The sequence below is a fragment of the Herpailurus yagouaroundi genome, unplaced genomic scaffold (genome assembly GCF_014898765.1).
Source record: "Herpailurus yagouaroundi ecotype Mexico unplaced genomic scaffold, PumYag 200, whole genome shotgun sequence".
NCBI classification, from domain to species: Eukaryota; Metazoa; Chordata; class Mammalia; order Carnivora; family Felidae; genus Herpailurus; species Herpailurus yagouaroundi.
Window position 1 is genome coordinate 4,114,849 of NW_024412431.1, and position 24,507 is coordinate 4,139,355.

At 52.0% G+C, this 24,507-nt stretch overlaps 3 protein-coding genes across 4 annotated transcripts; 2 read left to right on the plus strand and 1 right to left on the minus strand.

The window, feature by feature from the left end:
• The first annotated feature begins 23 nt into the window (after positions 1-23).
• Positions 24-3,943, plus strand: CALR (calreticulin). 2 transcript variants are annotated; one of them, XM_040450074.1, is made up of 9 exons: positions 25-191; positions 560-661; positions 868-1,071; positions 1,503-1,597; positions 1,686-1,895; positions 1,975-2,088; positions 2,175-2,318; positions 2,973-3,065; positions 3,156-3,943. In XM_040450074.1, the coding sequence occupies exons 1-9, from the start codon at positions 101-103 to the stop codon at positions 3,354-3,356; spliced, it is 1,254 nt and encodes a 417-aa protein (XP_040306008.1). In that variant the 5' UTR covers positions 25-100; the 3' UTR covers positions 3,357-3,943. The 2 variants fall into 2 exon arrangements, with proteins under 2 accessions (XP_040306009.1, XP_040306008.1); XM_040450075.1 differs by lacking the exon at positions 868-1,071 and having other exon boundaries at positions 24-191.
• Positions 3,944-5,812: 1,869 nt separating this feature from the next.
• RAD23A (RAD23 nucleotide excision repair protein A) lies at positions 5,813-12,048 on the plus strand. The gene is made up of 9 exons (XM_040450076.1): positions 5,813-5,990; positions 7,373-7,534; positions 7,707-7,888; positions 8,027-8,082; positions 8,216-8,343; positions 8,619-8,697; positions 8,815-8,945; positions 11,023-11,187; positions 11,268-12,048. Exons 1-9 carry the CDS (start codon positions 5,919-5,921, stop codon positions 11,379-11,381), a joined length of 1,089 nt encoding a protein of 362 aa, XP_040306010.1. The 5' UTR covers positions 5,813-5,918; the 3' UTR covers positions 11,382-12,048.
• Positions 12,049-12,555: 507 nt separating this feature from the next.
• Positions 12,556-14,797, minus strand: GADD45GIP1 (GADD45G interacting protein 1). The gene is made up of 2 exons (XM_040450077.1): positions 14,421-14,797; positions 12,556-12,921 (listed from the first exon to the last, which is right to left on the minus strand). Exons 1-2 carry the CDS (start codon positions 14,768-14,770, stop codon positions 12,603-12,605), a joined length of 669 nt encoding a protein of 222 aa, XP_040306011.1. The 5' UTR covers positions 14,771-14,797; the 3' UTR covers positions 12,556-12,602.
• Positions 14,798-24,507: the final 9,710 nt, after the last annotated feature.

The following is a 24,507-nucleotide window of genomic DNA, read 5'->3' on the forward strand; positions in this document are numbered from 1 at the left end:
ATAAAAACGCGCGGCCGGCGGCAGCGTCCGTTCCTACTGCAGAGTCGCCGCCGGAGGAGAGTTTTAAAGGGCCCGCGCGCCGCCGCCCCCTCGGCCCGCCATGCTGCTACCCGTGCCGTTGCTGCTCGGCCTCCTCGGCCTGGCCGCCGCCGAGCCCACCGTCTACTTCAAGGAGCAGTTTCTGGACGGAGGTAAGGCCTGGTCCCGCCTCGAGGCCGCCGCGACGACGAAAGCGGCCCCCCAGCCTAGATCTGCGTTGTCGCTTGTAATTACTGCTTAGAGGGCCAATACGGTGGCCTCCGGGGACTAAAGCCGCAGGCGAGCCTCCGTTGTGTGTCCCTTGGGGAGCGTCGAGGGTGCAGCGGACTCTCGCGGCGTGAGTTAGGGTTTGGCGGAGGATCCTTTAAGCCATCCAAGGTGTCAAACTAGAGGTTGGGGCGGGGGCAGTCGGGGGTTATCCCTTTTCCAATCCGCAGCAGTTTGAGGCTACTGGAAGATATTCGGTGGGGGTGGAGTGGGTCAGTACGGCCGCACTGAGCCTGCCCCTTTGATCCTCTAGACGGGTGGACCGACCGCTGGATTGAATCCAAACACAAGTCAGATTTTGGAAAATTTGTTCTGAGTTCCGGCAAGTTCTACGGTGACCAGGAAAAGGATAAAGGTAAGAGCCTGGCGGAGTTGGGGGGGGGGGGGCGGTGATCGGATTCAGGGGGACTTCCTGGAGGAAGCTCTTGCACACGACAGACATAGCTTGGGATCCCCATGAGCGGGGCAGGGGGGGAGGAAGGGGCAGTGGTTTGTGCGGCCAATACTTAGGGTCTATGGAGGTTGGGGCTGAGCCATGACCTCACTCTGGTCTCTTGCTAGGGCTGCAGACAAGCCAGGATGCCCGCTTTTATGCCTTGTCGGCCAGATTTGATCCCTTTAGCAACAAGGGCCAGACGCTGGTGGTGCAGTTCACAGTAAAACACGAGCAGAACATCGACTGTGGGGGCGGCTACGTGAAGCTATTTCCAGAGGGCTTGGACCAGACGGACATGCACGGAGACTCTGAATACAACATCATGTTTGGTGAGGGGCCCCGCCCTGGTGCTGACCTCTGATTAGTTACAGGGAGACTTAAATGTCAGGGACCCTTAAAGCTGGTGACAGGTAGTTTTGAGAATATGGACTGTATTTATGTAGTTGAGGCTTGCCTTGGGAGGGGACATGAGAGGATTGCATTGTTATTTGTTGGTGTGAAACTGTTAATTTGTGGTGTTTTATGCAGTTATTTCTGATATTAGCTGTATCAAACTCTAGAGCTCTGGTTGGTTGGTTGGTTATTTCCTTTGTGAAAGTTTCCACCTACGGCCCTTTAGAGCCAGTCAGAGGCTGATTCCTGTGTTGTGACCCTTTGCAGATCTGTATTTAAGAACCAAGTCTTGCTTTGTAAAGTGGGGGCGGGGAGCTTTGCTACGGTGGGCATCCTCTTGCTCTAACTGGACCAACTCTTCACGTAGGCCCGGATATCTGTGGCCCTGGCACCAAGAAGGTTCATGTCATCTTCAACTACAAGGGCAAGAACGTGCTGATCAACAAGGACATTCGTTGCAAGGTGTGACTGGGGGTGGTGACAAAAGGCGGATAGGGGAATGTCGGAGGCCAGCCTGTGGGCGGGGCCACTCATCTCCCACTCTCTTCAGGATGATGAATTCACACACCTGTATACGTTGATTGTGCGGCCGGATAACACCTATGAGGTGAAGATCGACAACAGCCAGGTGGAGTCAGGCTCCTTGGAGGATGATTGGGACTTCTTGCCTCCCAAGAAGATAAAGGATCCTGATGCTGCGAAGCCTGAAGACTGGGACGAGCGGGCCAAGATTGATGACCCCACAGACTCCAAGCCTGAGGTTGGTGTTTGGGCAGGTTCTCCCTACATGGAGGGTGTAGAGGACAGCTGGGTTGACTGACCTCTCTGTGTACCTTCAGGACTGGGACAAACCCGAGCACATTCCCGACCCTGATGCTAAAAAGCCAGAGGACTGGGATGAAGAGATGGACGGAGAGTGGGAACCACCAGTGATTCAGAACCCTGAGTACAAGGTGGGGCTCTGAGCGGGGTTGGGGGGACGCACAGTGGGGAGTATGCTGACCCCCACTCACCCACTGGTCACCTTCCCCTTCTGCAGGGCGAGTGGAAGCCCCGGCAGATCGACAACCCAGATTACAAGGGCACTTGGATCCACCCAGAGATCGACAACCCTGAGTACTCCCCTGATAGCAACATCTATGCCTATGAAAACTTTGCTGTCCTGGGCTTAGATCTCTGGCAGGTGAGACCGAGGGGATACCCGGAGCACTTCACAGGTTCAGGGTCACCCAGGAGGAAAGGGATGGTAGCATTCAACCCCGAGCTGGTCTGATCCAAAAGCAGTGCTTTTTCTGAAGAATTTCGTGGTCTGTCTTATGGAGCGCTCATAGCACTCTCTTTGAGGTTTTGCTTATTTATGTGCCAGCTACCATTTTCAGTCCCTTTATGCAAAGGAGCTTGTTCAACTGTCCTCAACAACTAGAAGTTAATTGGATTACCCCATTAGAAAATTAGTTTCACCGATGCTTGGTTGGCTCGGTTGGTAGAGCATGCGACTCTTGATACTTGGGGGCATGAGTTCAAGCTCCACATCAGGAGTAGAGCTTTTGCTGAAAGAATATAAATAAACATAAATAAATGTGACTTTTAGAAAAAAGTCAAAGGAAGAAAATTAACTTTAGAGAGACCAGGTTGACGTTTTATTCACTGACAAATATTCTGTGCCTAGAATGGAGCCTGGGTGGTAGAAGGTACTGGAAAAATATTTGAACAAGGGACTGAGACCCCATTTTACAGATGAAGAAAGTGAAGGGCCTTGTGTAGTGGTCCTGGGAACAGAGGGGGTGGGAGTGTTGTCCCCTCTGACCATCCGTCCACCCATCCTCCTGCCTCCCAGGTCAAGTCTGGCACCATTTTTGACAACTTCCTCATCACCAACGACGAGGCGTACGCAGAGGAGTTTGGAAACGAGACCTGGGGTGTCACGAAGGTGGGACCAGGGTCTGATCCTGGGCTTGGAGGTGGGCAGGTCTGGTGGGTGGGGGCCCGGCCCTGAAGTACGGGTGTGGTATGTGTACAGGCGGCGGAAAAGCAGATGAAGGACAAGCAAGATGAGGAACAGAGACTAAAGGAGGAAGAGGAGGACAAGAAGCGTAAGGAAGAGGAGGAGGCAGACAAGGAAGACGAGGAAGACAAGGATGAGGATGAGGAGGACGAGGATGAGAAGGAGGAAGAGGAGGAGGAAGATGCTGCCACTGGCCAGGCCAAGGACGAGCTGTAGGGGCCACACCACCGCCTCCAGGGCTGGACTGAGGCCTGAGCGCTCCCGCCGCAGAGCCGGCTGCGCCAAATAATGTCTCTATGAGACTGGAGAACTTTCATTTTTTCCAGGCGGGTTGTGATTTGGGGTGGATTTTGGTTTTGTTCCCCCCCCCCCGTTTTTTTTTAAACTGGTGTTTTGTCTTTGATTCTCCTTAGTCCTTATTCCTGATCCTCCTCTTTCTTAATTGACATCTTTGCCTTCTTCTGTCCCCTTCTCTCCCAGATCCCTTAGTCCCCCTCCAACCTGAGGGGGCAGGGGAATGTGGAGGAGAAGCCCCAGGCCCGAGACTCCATCTGCTCTCCTTCCTGGATCCCAGAGGGGGGCAGGAGAAGAGGGTGGCATCCCCCCCCCCCCCCCCCCCCCCCAGCACTGAGGAAGAACAGGGCTCCTAGGGCCTGAGCTCTGACCCCTACCCACCACCTCCCTTCCTCCCCTGTTCCCAGGACTGGGCCACTTCTGGGTGGGGCAGTGGGTTCCAGCTCGGGTCACACTGAGAATGTAAGAACTACAAACAAAATTTCTATTAAATTAAGTTTTGTGTCTTCCTCCTGTGTCTCCTTCTGGGGGATGGGACTCGAGTAAGGCTCATTTTTCAGCAGCTGAAGTGTTGATTAAATGTCCCATAAGGTGATAGGAGTTGTTGTTTACCCCCACAACCCCAAACCAGTCAGAGGAGAGCAATTGTTAAGTGCCATTACAGATACTCCACATGAGAACTCGTTGAGCCTCTGCACCGAATTGGTGTTCGTTTCTTATACCAGTTCAGTTTGAGGCTGTGTGCCAGAACTTAGTAAGAGGTAGAGCAGGGCTATGAACCCACACCTTAGCACCATTTCATGCCATCCATTGGACCCTCATCCATATATACTTAAAAAAAAATTTTTTTTTAATGTTTATTTTTGAGAGAGCGAGCATGAGTGAAGGGGGTGGGGCAGCACAGAGAGAGAGGGAGACAAAGAATCCAAAACAGGTTCCAGGCTCAGCCGTCAGCACAGAACCCTACGCAGGGCTCGAACTCCTAAACTGCAAGATCGTGACCTGAGCCATCGGGTGCATAATCAACTGAGCCACCCAGGAGCCCCTTAACCACATTGTAAAAGTCTCAGCTGGTGTTAAAAGCTATTCCTTTTATAATCATGAATATAGGTTCAAAGGTGGTAAATACTTTGCTGGTGGCCTTTAAATTCTTGGAGGGAAAGAGATGGTCCCACGGGGGATGGTACAGAGATGACAGGTCAACGAAGTCTAGGCCTCTGAGGCTCTCCTAGGCCCATCTCTTGTTGGGGACCACAAGGCTGTCACTGAAGTCCTGTAAGTAGGCTGGAGCTCATGTCCCCTGTTGCAGGGGAGAGGCAAGAAGTCCTCGACAGCTTGGCCTGTGGTGGAAACATCTAGGCTTGGTGTGCCGTAGAGGAGAAAACTCCTCAAGCAGGACCTTGTCACAGTTGAGCAATGCGTGAGGTATCTGGTAACTGCCTGGTGCTGCGCTTGGGTTGAGTGCTTGGAAACTAAAGAGCAGGTTTGGAGGCAGGAAATGATGCAGGATGGGAAGGCCACCTAGTAACTGGGAGATAAGCCCAACCTTGCTTCCAACCAGCCCCACAAAACACCATATTCAGCTTAGGCTAAGCAATCCTTCAAGTCCATATTCATTGGATGGTTCACCATGCTTTACCCTACTGTGTTCTGTGGTCCAGCCCCACCCCTCTGGGAGGCCTCTAGAATTGATGTATCCAGGAAAAGTTGGTGGAGAGATTCTGTATTCAGTGTAGGGAAGCCTTGAAAGGTGAAAGTTTACTTAAATAATTGGGTCAGACTGGGGATACTGGGGTGAACAAAGTGGTCAGGGAAGGAGCAAGAGAGAGATGGGGCACCCAGGAACTAGTACTGCAGGTTCATTCCCAAAATCCAACTCTCCCTCAGTAACGAATGAGGTCACAAAATGCCAGTCGTTCCTGTTTCCGCAGCCAAATGTGGTTTCCCGAATTTTTATTTAATTGTTGGTGACCTTTGGAGTATTTTTTCCAGCCCTGAGTAAGGGTTCCTGTGAGGGTGGCCAGACCAGAATTAAAACTCATTTGGAAGACAAAAATGAAGTTTTTATGGAAGACATATAAATATCCATAAGTACATGAAAAACTGTTCAATGTAATCAACAAACTCATAGGAGCACGAAAGTGGGGTCGTCGGAGCCATTTTGTGGCTGTATGACGTCACCGCTAACGGGCATGGCGTCACTCGCAGGAAACCACGTGACGTTATGCGTGCTGACTGAGAAGCGGCTCGCCCCGACCCCAGGCGCAGACTGTAGTCTGCGCATGCCTGGCCAAAGGGCTCTCTCTTGCGCATGCCTACCAAGGCTAAGGGGGCGCGCGCAGGTCACGTGCTCTGGTGGTCGGCGCGCGCACCGCCTGCCCCGGAAGCGGTCGGCTCGCGGCGCGGCTGGGCGCTAAGATGGCGGCGGCGTGAGTTGCATGTTGTGTGAGGATCCCGGGGCCGCCGCGTCGCTCGGGCCCTGCCATGGCCGTCACCATCACACTCAAAACGCTGCAGCAGCAGACCTTCAAAATCCGCATGGAGCCTGACGAGACGGTGGGAGCTGGACCGGAGCCCGGGGGCGGGAACGACGGGTGCCGGGGGTGGGTGGGGGCGGGGAGGACGGGCTCCCGACTGAAGGGGCGGGGTGGACGGCGCGGGCAGGGCCCTGCCCACCCCTCCCTACTCGCCTGGCTCCCGAGCCTCCCTCTGGTTCTCGGCCCAGCCCCCAGCGACTCGTGCTGATGGCGTTTGTGGGCCGGTCTCTGGACGAGGCCCCACCCCCCGGGGCACCCATCGGGCCCCGTCTCCAATGTCAGTGCCCTCGCGGGTCGCTGGAGCCGCTGGCTCCGATTCCGGGACAGGCCACGCTCTTCCGGACGGGAGCTCCGAGTTCGTAGCTTTGCAGGCGTCTCCTGGGGACGTCGGTGGCCGAATTTGGGAGTAGTGACCAGGAGATTCCAAGTAGTGACGGCAGTGACGATGAAAATGATAAACCATTTGACTTTCAGTGATTTATGTTTGTTGGTTGGTGGTTTGTTCTTTACCAGCCGCTGAGCGTTTTAGTGTTAATCTTAAATCTGCAAAACAGGCTTGTCATTTGAGCACTCTTGACTTATCCACCACGTTTTACAGATGTGGAAATTTAGGAATTAGAGAACTTTGTCACCATTAGAAAAGCAGGTAATAGCAGAATGGAGATTGAAATTTGGTTTTGCCTCAGGTGAGAGCCCGTGGTGTAAACATTATGCTGCATTTTTAGTTGAAAAGAGACTTAGGACCTAAGAAATATATTGAGTGTCTAAACTCTGGTTGGTACTTTTTGCACAACTAGCTCATGAAGGAGACATCGAAGTACGCTTTTTGTAGAAGAGGAAGAAGCACTCATTTTTTGACTAGCCCAACGGTTTGACTTTGGGCAAGCTACTTAATTTTTTCTCTGTGTCTGTGTTTCCTCAAATATAGAATAAGGCTAACGATACCTGTTTTATGCAGCAATGAGGTTTTATAAGTGATGTGTATACATCGTATGTATGTAAGGCGTTTTTGGGAAAACTGAGCGTTGTCATCAGCATGCAATGAAGAGTCTTATTTCTTTTTCCTTCTATGTTTAGCATACCTTACATCTTTTGAAGTTACGTTTGTTTTGTTTTCCTCTTCTCACATTAGTGTTGTCTCCACGAAAGCAGGGACCTCGGATGAGTTTTGTTCCTTGCTGTGTGCTCAGTACCTATAACAGCGCCCGGCATGTCATAAGTGTTGAGGAAATGCTCCACTGCATGGTGGGATGAGCAAACAAATTCGAATCTGGTGTTCTTGACTATGAAGCTTAGCCTCTGTGCCATCGAAGCTTGTGGTGTCTTTCCCTCCGCTTCCCCCTGCCCCCAGAAGAAAAGAAAGAATCTTGAGGTTTGCAATGAGTGTGCCCTTCCTTCCAGGTGAAGGTTCTAAAGGAGAAGATAGAAGCTGAGAAGGGTCGTGATGCTTTCCCCGTGGCCGGACAGAAGCTCATCTATGCTGGCAAAATCCTGAGTGATGACGTCCCCATCAGGGACTATCGCATCGACGAGAAGAACTTTGTAGTCGTCATGGTGACCAAGGTGGGTGAAGTGTGCTGGTTGGGGGTGGGGGGTGGGCGAATTAGCTGGGGAGTTGGTAAAGAGCCTGTGTGCCCCAGAGAGATTAGCTATGAAGAGGGCGGGGCAGAGACAGGATGGGATGTTGGGGCTAGATAGGGATATTGATGCCTGCTCCTTTTTCTGGGTGTCACAGGCCAAAACTAGCCCAGGCACTTCAGTACCCCCAGAGGCCTCACCCACTGCTGCCCCGGAGTCCTCCACATCCTTCCCTCCGGCCCCTGCCTCAGGCATGTCCCAGCCCTCACCTACTGCCAGAGAGGACAAGAGCCCGTCAGAGGAATCAGTCCCCACGACATCCCCGGAGTCTGTGTCAGGGTAAGGCAAGGGAGCAGCAGCCCCAACTTGGGCCCTGTCCTCCCAGTACATTCCAACGCCCTCATACATGTTTCCACATATCTGGGGGAGGGCAAGCACCGGAAGTCAGGGTCCGATTTCTCTCTCTTGAATTTGCAGCTCTGTTCCCTCTTCAGGTAGCAGCGGGCGAGAGGAAGACGCGGCATCCACGCTAGGTGGGTGGGTGGTCCCCAGGGCAGAAGCAGTTGGGTGCCCCAGCCAGCAGCTGGGCCTTGTGTGGGTGTGGGAGGGCCTGGGAGCTGCCCTTTCCTTTCCTTGGTGACCCAGGCCTTGCTGCTCCTTCCACAGTGACTGGCTCTGAGTATGAGACGATGCTGACAGAGATCATGTCCATGGGCTATGAGCGGGAGCGGGTCGTGGCCGCCCTAAGAGCCAGCTACAACAACCCCCACCGAGCCGTGGAGTATCTACTCACGGTGAGGTGGGGCTGCTGCCTCCTGGGGAGGCCTCAAGGGAGTACTCGGGCTTAAATACCTTAACGGGTGGTGAGAGAGGCGAAACCTGCCCTCAGAAGCTGTTGGGTTGTGGTTCCAGTCAGGAAAGGCTTTCCTGCAGGAGCTTGGGCATGAGCGGGTGGGGTGGGCCTGGGGAGGGCAGGGCCGAGGCCTCACCTGACCTCTGCCAGGGCCATGCGTGCAGGAGGGAGGCAACAGGCAATCTGCGCATTAGAACTAAATAGGACCCCTGACAGGGAATTCCTGGGAGCCCCGAGCCAGAACATGGTTCTGTCCAGGAGAGCCAGGTGTCGGAGCAGCCAGCCACAGAAGGAGGTGAGCGGGTTGGGAGATGTGCATGTGGGGTGTCTGTCAAGGCATCTGACTCCCCCGCTCCCGAGCTTCTGGGAGTCCAGCATGGCATCTGACTACACACCTTCCTCCTGCCGGCAGGAGAGAACCCCCTGGAGTTCCTGCGGGACCAGCCCCAGTTCCAGAACATGCGGCAGGTGATTCAGCAGAACCCAGCACTACTGCCCGCCCTGCTCCAGCAGCTGGGCCAGGAGAATCCTCAGCTTTTGCAGGTGCGGCCCTGGGGGTGGAGGGAGCCAGGGCAGGCACCACCTCCACTCCCCGTGCGGGTGTCACGGCCCCAGAAAGCTAGCCTGGCCTGGCCTGGTATGTGGGAGTCTCTGTTTGGAAAGCAGGTCTGATGCCCCCTGATGCTCCAGGCAGTATGATGCTCTGCTTGGTTTCATGTAATTTTCCCACCAAACATCCTGTGAGGTGTAAGTGCTGTTGTCCTCTTTAATGGAGGCAGATGCCAGAAGTTTGGAGTAGTCTGGCTGCTGGTGTGGTGTGTGTCTGCCTCCAGCCTCTGGGTCCTTTGTGTCTGGCTTCCATACAGTTGGTGCATCATAAGCGCCCACTGGGTTGCGTGGCACTGCCCAGAACCACTGTGTCCCAGTTGGCTCTGGGACCACTGTGCTCAACGAGGCTCCATCCAGCCCTCGAAGGTTCCTGTGCACACGGGCAGTGGCCCCTGGGTGTGACAGGGTTTTCTGGATCCTCTGTGAAGGTCTCCCTCTCTTGGTTTAAGACCTGTCGTCTGCTGCTTCTCCACTTCACACTCGGTCTCTTGTCCTGGCTCCTCCTTTTTACTTTCCCCAGATGTTGCAGGGCACAGGCTGCACACCTCTGTTGTTTTTATTTAGTCCTTCCTGCATATCGTCTTGGGCAGTGATGCCCCCCAAATCGACGTGACCAATCTGGACCTCCAAATGTTGCGTTCCTTCTAAAATTTTCTTTAGTGTTTATTTTGGGGCAGGGGTGGGGGGGGGGAGAGAGAGAGGAAGACACAGAATCAGAAGCAAGCTCCAGGCTCCGAGCTGTCAGCACAGAGCCCAGCACAGTGCTCGAACTCACAAACCACGAGAGCATGACCTGAGCGGAAGTCAGATGCTTAACTGACTGAGAGCAATCCAGGCACCCCTGAAAGTGCTTTCTAGAGGTCTAAGACTTCAGAGCAGACCCTCTTCTCATGCCTCCCCTTCCCTGCAAGGACCAGCCTGGGGTTGCTTGAGCCTCAGGCCCTGGGAGCTTGCTGGGGTCATCCATCACCTGTCTTGCCAGAACATCTCACTCAACCCAGCCCTTCTCCCAACCTCTGTGGCTGCCACCTCATCTCCCACCTGGTTTCCTGGCAGCCACCACCCAGGCCTTGGCTTCTGCACCGCCCCATGGTCCATGCTGCACCAGGAGCCAGATTCCTAAAAAAGCACTCTTTACCTTGAAATTAAAAACTGTCACACATAGGGGCGCCTGGGTGTCTCAGTTGGTTAAGCGTCCGCCTTCAGCTCAGGTCATGATCTCATGGTTTGTGGGTTCGAGCCCCACCTCACGCTCTGTGCTGACAGCTCACAGCCTGGAGCCTGCTTCAGATTGTCTGCCTCTCTTTCTGCCCCTCCCCCGCTCACGTTCTGTGTCTGTCTCCCAGAAATAAATAAATAAATAAATAAATAAATAAATAAATAAATAAATAAATAAAGTTGTCGCACGTAAATAGAGCTGTAGAACACCTGGGTGAGTTAATGTTTTTAAACAGTATATGGATCACATCTTTCGCTATTTAACCATCACTGTGGTGTTCCCTCATACTAGAAAGCAGAAGAACACAGGTCTGGTCCCTGCACCTTCCTCTCCGGTCTCATCTTTCGTTTTGTCCCCTTTTTGTTCCTTTTACTCTGTTCATGCCACATGGGTCTTCTGTTTCTGGGATTTGCCAAGTACATTTCTACCTCCAGGCCTTTGCACTTAATTGTTCTATCTGGAGGAAATGTCCCTTCCCCTCCTACAGATCACAGACCTCCCTTTCCTGGCAGGCAGTGTTTTTTTTCTAGCCCAACGTTTACCCTACTGAATGCTGGGGCCACTGTTTACATTGTAAGTCGTCATCCACTCGTCTGCTTGTTCGTGGTCTATCTTCCTACCCTGGAACATCAGCTCCACCAGGATGGGGCCTGTATCCACCATTATGTTGCTAGTTGGCCAGGACAGGCACCCTTTAAATATATGCTGAATGAATGAAAAAGGGCTAAGGACCTGGGGAGGAAGGCATCAAGGGCTAGGAGTCACAGTCTCGTTTTCTCCCGTCTCACACAGCAAATCAGTCGGCACCAGGAGCAGTTCATCCAGATGCTGAACGAGCCCCCCGGGGAGCTGGCAGACATCTCGGACGTGGAGGGTGAGGTGGGCGCCATAGGTGAGGAGGCTCCGCAGATGAACTACATCCAGGTGACGCCACAGGAGAAGGAAGCTATAGAGCGGGTAAGAGGCCTGGCCGAGGGGTGACTTCCCTGGTGGGCCAGGCCCTCACCCCCTGCTCATACCTGCCCATCTCCCCACAGTTGAAGGCCCTGGGCTTCCCAGAGAGCCTGGTGATCCAGGCCTACTTCGCTTGTGAAAAGAACGAGAACTTGGCAGCCAACTTCCTCCTGAGTCAGAACTTTGAGGACGAGTGATGCAGGGAGGCCAGGCCACCCCCCCCCCACCTCCCCACCCCCCAGCTCCAAAAAGTTTTATAAAAGAAAAAAATATATATATATTCATGTTTATTTAAGAAGTGGAAAAAAAATCAAAAACCTTAAAAAAAAAAAAAAAAAACAAAAACAACTTCCCACCCTCCCAAAGTGGCTCCTATTCCCATCTTGGCCTGAGAAGACCCAGGCCAGACAGCTGTCCCTGATCCCCCGCCCCAGCCCTGCCTGCTCCAAGAAACTGGCAGGACTGGAGGCGACAGATGGGCCCCTCTTGGCCTCTGTCCCAGCTCCCTGCGGCCAGATGGAGAGGCGGCTGCCTGCTTCCCCCTCCCCCAAAGAGCCCCTGAGACCTCCCCCCCGCCCGCCTTCTTCCAGGGTGAGGGGAAGCTGGAGCCCCAAACTTTGATTCTCCATAGGAGTGGCCCAACCTTTCCATCTCGGGTGAGCACCTCGGGAGGCCTAAGGATCCCTTCCCTAGTCTGGCCTTGGCCTCTGGCCTGCATCCCTTTGCTGGGGAGGAGGAGGCCTGGCTTGTCCTGCCTGGGGAGGGGGTAACATCAGAGCTGCTTCGGAGGTCGAGGCCACCCCCACCCCAGGACAGAACGTGTCTCTGGTAAAGGTTTTGAAGCGAATAAAGTTTTAAACGCTAGTCCTGTGGTGTGTGCCTACTGGGGCTTCCTACTCTGGCTCATCTGGGTCTGGGGGCCGGTTGGGCACAGTTGATACAGCGGTGCCAAGAAGGGGCAGTGGCCTGTCAGCCTCTGCAGACTGGGGCTCCCCGTCTCCACAGCCTCCTTTGAGGCCAGCTCGTTCCCAGGCAGTGGGCCCCAGCCCCAATTTAGCCTTGGAAGGGCTGCTTCTCCTTGCCCCCCCCCACCATCAGCACCACAGTCTGTTTTGGCTACACTTCCCCCCTTAGTAATTGGCTAATTACTGGAGATTAATGTTGGTAAACAGAAGCCTTCTTCTCCTCTGCCATCTGCTCCTCCATTATTTTTCCCCACTGCGTCTCTTTTTCTCCCCCTGAAGCCTGAGCTAGCAGGGCCCAGAGTCCCCGAGTGAGCAGAGCCAGGAAAGGTGGGGGATTCCCTGGCCCCAGGTGTTGGGAAGGAACCAGGGGGCCCAGGAGGGGGCCTGATGAGAGAGGAGGACAAAATCAGGGGTGGGGCCATCAGGCGGCAGGTTTTATTGGGAGAAGACCAGTCAGGAACCGGGTGCCACGGAGGTTGCTGGGTCTTCGGCTGTGGCAGCGGCCAGCGCAGCAGCTCGTGCCTCCTTCTTCTGTCTTTGTTTCTCCTCCTTGAGGCGTTTGCGCTGCTGCTTCTCCAGGTCCTGCAGCAGCTCCTGGAAGCGGGCGCTCCTCGGGTCCACGTGGTAGCCCAGGCGCTCCTGGGCCTCAGCCTGCAGTTGGGCCCGCCGCTCCTTGTCCGCCTGCTCCTTCTCCCTGCGCTCCTGCTGCTGCCGCCGCCAGCTCTCAATCATCTGTGGCATCTTGGCCATGCACTCGGCAATGAGCTGCTCCCTGCAGCGGAGGGCGGGGCGGTGAGAACAGCGACGCCCAGCCAGAAAAGGAGCACCCGTCTACCCACAGCCCACCCCCTAGTCTGCCCACATTGACTTCCCCGCGGAGATGAAAAACTGGGAAGACTCGGTGGTCGTTAAAACTGTCAGGAAAAATCCTTGACAACTGAAGTAACGGGCAGGAGAGAGGAACTAACTTGTGCGTGATTTTGAGCACAAGAGAGCCAGATCCCCAGAACCCCCAGGAGGAGACCCAGAGTCAACTCAGCATTTCCCTGAGCTGTCTACTGAGCCGTCCCAGAGCCACACACCGTATGGCCATTCCCACAGCGCTTTCCTCCTACAGACATCACTTGAGCACCTGCTGTATGCCAGGCCCAGTTGTAAAGGCAAGAAATGGCTTGGACCTTTCCCTCCGATCCTATGAGTAGTTGTGAGGCACGGCCCCATTTTATTTTATTTGTTTGTTTTTTAAGAAACCCAAGGTGGCTATATTAATACCAGATTAAGTAGATTTCAATATCAAGAATATTATCAGAGGTGAAAAATAATGACATGGGCGCCTGGTGGCTCAGCTGGTTAAGCGGCACAGCCCCATTTTAAAGATTAGAGACGTGAAGGTGAAAGATCTGAAGCCTGATGGCAGGGTTATCCCGCTGGGATGGGGTAGAGCCTGGGATTCACATTCTAGATCCACTGTTCAATGCGTGGGTGACTGGACAAGTGATTCCAAATTTCCAAGCTTCGGTTTCTCATCTCTAAAATGAAGGAGATCCCCTCTTCCTCTTAGAGCTATTGTGAGGACAAGAACAGTGAAAACCAGGAACATGCCTGGCCTGCTCCTCCAACTTGCCTGCCCACTCCCTCTGGGAAGTGGTACCGTCCTGATGCCCCTGGTCTTGCATTCTTCAAGTCTTCTTCAGAGTTGTCTCCAAGTCTGACCTCTGCCCTTGACTGCAGGCCCCATCACCTCCCACTCTTCCTCAGTCACACTGACCTCCTGGCAGTTCTTAAAGCATATTCCTACCTCAGGGCCTTTGCACCAGCTGTTCCCAGTACCAGTAACACTCTCCCGACGATCTCCCCACGGCTATGTCTGGCCACTCAAGTCTCTAAGTATCGAGTCCTCAGAGCCCGAGGTTCGAGGTCTTGCAAGCCAAAGTCGCTCTCCAAGGCACACTTTTAACTCAATTTTATCTCTCTTCCTCATGGTTCTCTGCCCCCACCTGAAATTATCTTGTTTTGTTCTCTGCTCTGTGCCCGGCACCTGGGACAAGGCCTTACACGGGAGGCCCTCAGTAAAGATTTGATGAGTGGCTAAACGAATTGTTACTCAAAAATCTGTCTTGTAGCTAGGTGAGCATACAGGTAAATCTACATACAGCACGCAAACCCCCCTGCGATGGACGCTGGATAGAGTTAAGCACCGTGCACAACAGTTCATCCGCCCGGCCGCAGAGGACACAGCCCGCAGCCCCGCGCCCACCCCACCGCACACACCTGGCCTGACGCTTCTGCTCCTCCGCCAGCCGCTGCACCCGCAGCGACTCCTGCATGGCCGCCAGGCTCGGGCACCATTCGCGCTCCTCGGCCTCCAGCTCGCGGAGCTGCTCCCGCGAGGGCCACAGCGAACCGGCGGCCACCCCGGAGGCGGCGCCGTGCCGCGCGAACTGCTTGGCCGCGTAGCGCGGCCCTAGCTGCCAGCGTGGGGTCAGTGGGTCGTCCGGGTCCGGCCACCAGGGCCCTGGCGAGCGGCGTGGGGGCGGCGGCGCCCGGTAGTCCCGGGAGCCCCGGGCCAGGGTCGTCGCCAGCCCTAGCAGGCTGCGCGCCCGCCGCACGGCCGCCGCCATCTTGGCTGCGCGGGGTCCTCGCGGGCCGGCCGGGCTGGCCACAACACTGCCTGCGCGCGAGGTCCGGAGACGGGCTGGGCGGGGCGAGGGGGAGTCCCCGTGGCCCCAGCTCCCGGCTGGGGAGAGGAGGGGGTAAGAAGTTTTTTATCCGTCTTCAAGTATAGTTTAGAATTTTTTTTTTTTACCAGTTATTTATTAAAATCGCATTATATTTTCATTTTATATTCTTAAAGTAGCATTTGATTTTTCATTTTACAATGTAAATATGAAATGTTTAAAAACTTAAATATGACTTCCATGTGAAGTTTAAACTACATATTACTTTATATTTTAAATATTTAGAATCTATTTAAGGTATTCGTTAAAATGTTTAAATTTCATCTTAAATACTTAAATATTGTTCATAACATTAAATATTTGTTATGCTTCATTTTATGCTTTAAATTTGATTTTGACTATTTCAGGGTTTTTATTTATTTATTTGTTTGTTTTTTTTTTTAATTTTTTTCAACGTTTATTTATTTTTTTGGGACAGAGAGAGACAGAGCATGAACGGGGGAGGGACAGAGAGAGAGGGAGACACAGAATCAGAAACAGGGTCCAGGCTCTGAGCCATCAGCCCAGAGCCCGACGCGGGGCTCGAACTCACGGACCGCGAGATCGTGACCTGGCTGAAGTCGGAGGCTTAACCGACTGCGCCACCCAGGCGCCCCTTATTTATTTTTTAATGAGAGAGAGAGAGAGTGTGTGTGTGAGCGGGGAAGGTGAACAGGGGAGGGGCAGAGAGAGGGGGAAACACAGAATCCAAAGCAGGCTCCAGGCCCTGAGCTGTCAGCACAGAGCCCAGTGCAGGGCTCAAATGCGGGAACTGTGAGATTGTGACCTGAGCCGAAGTCCGATGCTTAACTGACTGAGCCACCCAGGTGCCCTCAAGATTTTTATTTTAAAGAATTATGTAAAACCTTACCTAGACAATTGTTTAAACTGTTTAAATTTCTATTTAAAACACTTATTTAAAGTTCTATGGTTATTTAAGACATTTATGTAGAAATTCGATCTTAAATTTTATTGTAAATATTTTGTTACTTTATGCCTTTTAATTTTTCATATTTAAAAAATGTTTAAATTGGTTGATCAAGGTGCAGAAATTAAATACTACTTACACAAATTTTTTTTAAATGTTTGTTGAGTTTTGAGAGAGAGAGAGCGCAAGCAGGGGAGGGGCAGAAAAAACAGGAGACACAGAATCCAAAGCAGGCTCCAGGCCCTGAGCTGTCAGCACAGAGCCTGACGCGGGGCTTGAACTCGTTAAGTGCAACAGCATGACCTGAGCCGAAGTCGGATGCTCCACCGACTGAACCACCTAGGTGCCCCAACACTACTTTTTAAAAACAGGATTTCAGTCTTCAAAAGGAAGGAAATGGGCTGAAGAACATGGGTAAATCTGGAAGACATTATACTGAGTGAAATAAGCCAGTCACAAAAGAACATATATTGTGTGATTCCACTTATATGAGGTCCTTTGGGGGAACCAAATCCGTAGAGACGGAAAGCAGAATGGTGGTTGGCAGGACAAAGAATGGGCGTTAGTTAGTGTTTAAGGGGGACGGGGTTTCTGTTTGAGAAGACGAAACAATTCTGGAGCCGGAGAGTGGCAGTGGTTGCACAACAATGTCAATGTGCTTAATAGCACTGGACACGACGCTTGAAAATGATTAAAATGGTATATTTAACGTTACGTGTATTTTATCACACACATGAATCGCAGTTTGCGCAGTGAACTAGGAAGCCTGGAGAAGAACCCTAGCTCGCAACAGCGCCGTGTATGTATCAATCCCAAACCGGAAACAGCGGGTGCCTGAGTCCATTCACAGCAGAACGGAGACCTAGGTTTTGATGTTGCAACCAACAGAATACTACACAGGAATGCAAGCGCAGAGATTACAGCCGCCCACAGCAACGCGAGTGATTCCCAGGGACATCATTTGTAACAAGCAGGACCCACGTGATTCCTGTTCACAAGGGGCTGTTTTTCGTTGTGCGAAGTTTTCACAAGTCATCCTTTTTGTGGAAAGCGGAGAACCAGTGGTGTCATTAGGGATGCGCACCTTGAGGGGTGACCGATGAAAGCAAGGCAGCAGCGATCATTCTCGAAGTCCTGGTGGGATACCTCTGGCGGGGACGAGTAGGCATCTGGTGGGTCACGTGGCAGGGTGGGAAGGGGAGGGGGCCGCTTCGTGACAGGTCATTGGGCTGGGCAGTCCTGTTCTGTTTGCTTTTCTCCAGATAGACTGGATTCAGGGTTCTTTCTTGGCTACAGTGACGCCTGAGCTATAAGTATTTTTTAAGCTGTGTATGTGTGGCTTGCATACTTTCCTGTAGATTTATTATATTTTGCAAGTGAAAAAAACAAACATACAAGCAACAAAAACGATTGCAGTGAGCAGTCTTACGCCCACCTGTCTCCCATCCTCCGCTCCCCTGACTGAGCTGCTTCCCCAACTTGTGTCAGTTTCTAATGTATCCTAGAGCCTCGCTTTATGCATTGTCACTTATAGTGTTAACAAATTATTTCACAGGGACAGATGAGTACAGTCACATGCGTCATCACCCAGACTCAACAGATATTAACATTTGACTGGATCGCTTCAGATCTTTTATTTACTTACTTACTTATTTAAATTTTTATTTATTTATTTATTTAGAGACCGTGCGCAAGGGAGGGGTAGAGAGAGCGGGAGAGAGAGGATCCCAAGCAACCGGAATTGCTGACGGCTCCATGCGGTCGGCCAAGAGCCCGAGGTGGGGCTTGATCTCACGAACCATGAGATCACGACCTGAGCCAAAGTCAGGGACCCAACCGACTGAGCCACCCACGCACCCCATCATCATCACTTTATTTTTTTAATGTTTAAAAAAATGTTTATTCGGGTTTTTTTGAGAGAGAGAGAGAGACAGAGCGCCAGTGGGGGAGGGGCAGAGAGAGAGACAGAGACGCAGAATCTGAAGGAGGCTCCAGGCTCTGAGCTGTCAGCCCAGAGTTCAACTCAGGGTTCGAACCCACGAACCGTGAGATCATGACCTGAGCCAAAGGCAGATGCTTAACCGACTGAGCCACCCAGGCGCCCCATCAAAAAGTGTCCTATTTAGGGGGGCCTGGCTAGCTCAGTTGGTGGAGCATGCAACTCTTCATCTCCGGGTTGTGAGTTCGAGCTCCCTGTTGGGTGCAGAGATTACTTTAAAAAAGTAACAAAGTGTACTATTCAGTGTCTCCAAGCATATTCACATGGTTGTGCAACCCTTATCGCCATCCATCCCTGGAATTGGTCATCTTGCAAAACAGAAACTGTCCCCGTTAAATACTAACTCCTCATTCCTCCCTCCCCCAGCCCCGGCACCCGCCATTCTATTTCTTTCTCTTATGAATCTGACAACTCCAGGGATTTCATAGAAGTAGAATCATGTTATATTTGTCCTTTCGTGGCTGGTTTATTTTACGGAGCCTAATGTCCTCAACAACGTCCCCGTTGTAGCATGTGTTAGAATTTCCTTCCTTTTTAAGACGGAATAATATCCCGGAGTATGTGTTTACCACGTTTGGTCTGTTCATTCGTCCATCGACGTACCCTTGGGCTGCTTCCACCTTATGACTGCTGTGAATAACGTTCCCATGAACATGAATGTAGAGTGGTTATTTATTATTATTTTTTTAACGTTGATTTATTTTTGAGACAGAGAGAGACCGAGCGTGAATGGGGGAGGGACAGAGAGAGAGGGAGACACAGAATCGGAAGCAGGCTCCAGGCTCTGAGCCATCAGCCCAGAGCCCGACGCGGGACTTGAACTCACAGACCGAGAGATCGTGACCTGAGCTGAAGTCGGACGCTTAGCCGACTGAGCCACCCAGGCACCCCTCAAGTGGTTATTTTTCATAGAAAAAAAAAAAAAAAGAGTAGAATAAAAATACCAGATTGTATCACATGTAGTAAGGGTAAGTATCCTCTGGTAAAAGAAAACTTTCTGCCACATATACGTATATGGATATGCTAATGTTCCAGTTGTGATCGCTGCTAACAAACCCGGCCCCAAACCGCCGTTTTGATTATGCTCAAAGAGTGTTATAGATCAGGAATTTGGGCGGAGCCCAGTGGGGAGGGCTTGTCTCTGTTCCATGCTTTCTGCGGCCCTTGCTGGGGAGAATTTGAAGTTGAATGACCTGATGCCTAGCCTCCAGAATCTTCGGCAGGCATCTTCCTTCATTCATGTCTCATTATTGACGCCAGCTGAAGTCTCAGCTGGGCTGTTGGGCGGAGTATCATCTGCATAGCGGTTTCTCCGTGTGAGCCAATTTGGGCCGCTTCACAACATGGTAGCTGGGTCCCAAGTGAACAAGGCCGAAGTGCGTGGCATTTTTATGACTGAGTTTCGGAAATCACATGACATGGGTCGCCTGGGTGGCTCAGTCAGTTAGGCATCCAACTTTGGCGCAGGTCATGATCTCTCGGTTCGTGAGTTCGAGCCCCGCGTCAGGCTCTGGGCTGACGGCTCGGAGCCCGGAGCCTGCTTCGGATTCTGTGTCTCCGTCTCTCTCTCTGCCCCTCCCCCACTCATGCTCTGTCTCTCTCTCTCTCGCTCGCTCTCTCAAAAATAAATGTTAAAAAATTAAAAAAAAAAAAGAAGTCACATGACATCATTTCTGTTTGATTCTATTGGTGGAGCCAGTCACAAAGTCTAGGTTCAAGGGGAGGGATCAAAGACTTTGTCATGCAATCAAACGATTTTCAAGGTCACATACAAAAGATTGTATGTAGAGCACAGAGGATGGGGCATATCGTTGAGGTCTCTTTGGAAAATATAATCTGCTTCTGGTTCACAATATAAAGTATGTGTCTTATTTAAAAAAAATTTTTTTTGTTAATGTTTATTTTTATTTTTAAGACAGAGAAAGACAGAGCATGAATGGGGGAGGGGCAGAGAGAGGGAAACACAGAATCTGAAGCAGGCTCCAGGCTCCGAGTTGTCAGCACAGAGCCCGACGCGGGGCTTGAACTCACGGACTGTGAGATCGTGACCTGAGCCGAAGTCTGACGCTTAACCGACTGACCCACCCAGGTGCCCCAATTTTTTTTTTTAATGTTTACTTATTTTGAGAGAGTGTGCGTGAGTCAGGGAGAGGCAGAGAGAGAGAGAGAATCCCAAGCAGGCTTTGTGCTGTCAGTGAATAGCCCGACAGGGGGCTCAAGCTCACAGACTGTGAGATCATGACCTGAGCCAAAATCGACAGTCAGGCGCTTAACTGACTGAGCCACCCAGGCGCCTTGAAGTATATTTCTTACTGAGCGTAGTGGTTTAAAAAAAAAAAAAAAAAAAAAAAAAAAAAGTTAAAAAAAAAATCTGTGCTCCATATCGTTCATGGTAGGAATAAACTATAATTATTACAGCAGGCTCTTTTGATGGACGTTTGTTTCCAATTTTTCTTGACTGCAGAAATAATCCTGCAGTGAGCCTCCCTATCTGTGTTCCCCTGTGCCCACGAGGAGGTTTCCCTGAAGTGCCCAAGAAATCCAAGTCTTTCCCCGGGATTTGCTGAGGGACATATGGCTACTGTGATTGAGGTCCAGTGAACGAAGGGGGTTGGGGAAGGAGGTGCAGTGAAGAATGATAGGCAAGGGCCAGCCCTGCGGGCATTATAGGCCATGGTGAGGAATATGGTTTATTCCAAGGGCAATGGGGAGCCATGGGAAGTCTTTGAGCCGAGAAGAGATGGATATGATTTATAGTTCTCCTCTGGCTGCTGAGAAGAAAAGACATTGAGTGGAGCAACATGGAGAAGCAGGAAGACCCATTAGGTGGCAGAAGGGGCCACATGGTCCCAGACCCGCACTGGCCTCAGGGCCTTTGCATCACCTCTGTTGTTTCTATGCCTAGAACTGTCTCCCAAGATCTTTATATGGTGGGCTCTTTCTTGTCATGCAGATTTAACTCAGTGGTCACCTTCTCTACTTCCTGAACCTTTGAAGAGACAGGTAATGAAGTATAACTGGTCTTTGACCTCAAAGTCAAAGACAAGCTCACAGTCTTGTGGGTGAGACGCACAAATAACTACAATGGTGAAAGAGGAAGGAAGTCCCCACAATGGTGCAGGATTTCTGAACAGCAGTTTCCTACCAGGTCAGGAGGTTTCGGATCCACTCTGGGAAACATCAGCTTAGAAGTTAAGAGCAGGCACTTTGACGACAAACTAGCTTCCCCCCCCCCCCCCCCCCCCCCCAGCCGGGCCCCGGGGTTTACAAACCCCCCGCCCCAACGGCCCCCCTCCGGGGGGCGGGGGGCGGGGGGGGGGGGAAGGGACAAGGGGGAAAGAAGGGGTAAGGCTTCTGGGGGTAGGTTTTAAAAAAAAAAAAAAAAATTAAGCTTTACTTATTTTTGAGAGACAGACAGACATACAGAGCATGAGTGGGGGAGGAGCAGAGAGAGGGAGACACAGGATCCGAAACAGGCTCCAGGTTCCGAGCTGTCAGCACAGAGCCCGACGCGGGGCTCGAACACACGAACCACGTGATCATGCCCTGAGCCGAAGTCGGACGCTCAACCGACCGAGCCACCCAGGCGCCCCCTGAGGGCAGGTCTTAAGTTGAAATTTTAATTTACATTTAAATTAAAATTTACACAGCATACAATCAATCATGTGCAGTGAACACTCCAGTGGCATTTAGTACATTCACAATATCGAGCAACCAGTACCGCTATTTAGTTCTAGAGCATTCCCATCGCCCCAGAAGGAAACTCCATACCCATGAACAGTCACTCCCCAGTCCCCCCTCCCATCAGTTCCTGGCAACCAGTAAACTCCTTTCTGTCTCTCTGGATTTGCCTAATTCTGGACATTTCATATAAATGGAGCCGTTTGTGGCAATTTGTGTCTGGATTCTTCATTTGCAGGTTTTTGAGGCACATCCATATTGTAACATGTATCAGTCCTTGTTGGACTGAGTCATGTCCCCCCGAGATTCACATGTCAAAGTGCCACCTGCCAGTGCCTCAGAATGTGACCATATTTAGAAGTAAGATCTCTAAGAAAGTAATTAAAATGAGGTCATTAGGGCCCCTGGGTGGCTCAGTCGGTTGGGCATCTGACTTCGGCTCAGGTCATGATCTCACAGCTCGTGAGTTCGAGTCCTATGTGGGGCTCTGTGTTGGCAGCTCAGGGCCTGGAACCTGCTTCAGATTCTCTCTCTCTCTCTCTCTCTCTCTCTCTCTGCCCCTCCCCTGCTCATGCTTTGTGTCTCTCAAAAATAAATAAACATTAAAAAAAATTTTAAGTTCATTTGAGAGAGAGCGAGAGAGCAGGTGAGTGTGCATGATGTGGGGAGCAGAGAGGCAGAGAGAGAGAGAGAGAGAGAGAGGGAGGGAGAGAGTCCTAAGCAGGCTCTGCATTGTCAGCACAGAGCCCAATGTGGGGCTTGAGCCCATGAACCATGAGACCATGACCTGAGCTGAAATTAAGAGTAGGACGCTTAACCGACTGAGCCACCCAGGCACCCTTTTTTTTTCCTTTTTTAATTTTTTAAAAATGTTTTAGGGGTGTCATATATATATATTTTTTTACCTATACTTATTTGAATGCCTGAAATAGTTCACCTAAAAAGCAAAGGGCAGGACAATGGTATATAGATTGCTTTCATTTGTGTTTTTTTCTTTTCTTATGTTTCGGTTTTGTATGCTTAAAAGAGTTTTTAAACTCTAAAGTGAAACCCCTCCCTAAAAGGAAAATCTTGCTGCTCTTTTCAACATGGAAATACAAGTAGGGGCACCTGGGTGGCTCAATCAGTTAGGCAGGGACCTCAGCTCAGGTCATGATCTCCCAGTTGGTGGATTCGATCCCTGCTTTGGGCTCTGTGCTGCCAGTTCAGAGCCTGGAGCCTGCTTCCGATTCTATATCTCCTTCTCTCTGCCCTTCCCCTGCTCATGCTCTTTCAAAAATTAACATGCATTAAAAAAATTTTTAATGCAAGTACAAGTAAACCATAGCTTGTAAATTCTTTTCAAAAAAATTTTTTTAAGTTCATTTATTTATTTTGAGAGAGTGTGTGAGTGCATGAGCGGGGTGGGGAGAGAGAGAGAGAGAGAGAGAGAGAGAGAACCCCAAGCAGGCTCTGTGCTGTCAGCACAGAGCTCCAGGCAGAACTTGATCTCACCAACCATGAGATCATGACCTGAGCTGAAATCAAGAGTTTGTCCCTTAGCCAACTAAGCCACCCCCACCCCCAGCTTGTAAATTCTTACTCTCCTCCTCCAAAAGGTCAGCATGTAATAGACATCCGAATATTTTTTTTAATTCAATTTTCTTGGGGGCGCCTGGGTGGTTCACTCCATTAAGCAACCCACTCATGATTTCGGCTCAGGTCGTGATCTCACAGTTCCTGAGTTTGAGCCCTGTGTGGGGCTCCGTGCTGACAGTGGGGAGCCTGCTTGGGATTCTCTGTGTCTCTCTCTGCACCTCTCCAGCTTGTGCACGCTGTCTCTCAAAATAAATAAACATTTAAAAAAACCTGTAAACTTAATTTTCATGGATATCCTTCCGTGTAAAAAAAAAAAATAGGTTCCTTAGCCCGGTACCACTGTGTAGTATTATGGGATTATGCCTGGTGAGTCTGGAGAAGAGCGAAGGAGGCCGGGGCGGGGGGAGGGGGGGGGGGTTGGAGGGGGGGGAGGGAGGGAGTAAGAAGGGGGGAGAGGGTGGGAAAGAGGAGGAAGGGGTGGTGGTGATAGGAGCAAACGGGCGACACCTGTGGGCTGCAGTGAGGACTTTGGCTGTCACCCGAGCGAGGTGCGAGCCCTGGAAGGTTCTGAGCAAAGAAAAGTGCCCGGACCCAAGTGCTCACCGGCGCCTCCTGGCTGCTGTGGGGGGAACAGACTTTGCGGAGAGGTGCTGGGAGCTCGAGCACCAACCCAGGGTGGAGGGGCCGTACTGGTTCAAGCGGGGAAATAACAGGGGCCGTGTCTGGGCGGGGGGCGAGAGAGGAGTGAGAAGTGGACGGATTCTAGGTAGATTCTGGAGCAGACGGGATTTGCCGTCATAGCAGATGGGGGGGGTGGGTGCAGTCAGAGAAAGCGAGGGGCTCAACGGTGCTCCAAAGTTTGGGGCGTTAGCCCTGGGCATCAGCTGGGTCTAGAGGACTTCGAGGGGGCGGGCTGGGGGACGCCCAGGAGCTCGGATGCAGCGGGGTGTGTGGGAAGCACCCTCGCACCTCCAGGTGGGGCGTCCAGGAGGCAGATGCCCCGGGCGCGGCTGCCGCGCAGTCCCGAGAGCCGCCGCCAGAGGGCGAGCGCGCCCCATCGCACTTCGCAGCCCCGCGGGGCGCGGGAAGGACCGGCCGTGCGGCTTCTCACGGCCCCTGCGCCGGCGGCTCCTCGCCTGGGTGCGAAATGGGGGCTACGGGGGTGCCAGGGCCCTGCCCGGCCCCCCACCCAGGCGTCCCCGGGGCTCCAAAGCCTGGGACACGGCTCCCACCCTCTTCATGTGCTTCCAGCCCTCCAGCCTCCACCCCCCACCGGGCTGTTCCCATCGCCTCCAGCACCACCTCGGGGCTCTGCAAAAATGTCACCTCCTCGGGGAGGCCTTCTCTGACCACCCTGGGGGGCAGAAGTCCCCGCCCTGACTTAAATAGGCACATGCTATTTAAATAACCTAACACTTCAGACCCTGACATCATCTTATCTTGTACTGCTTGTTT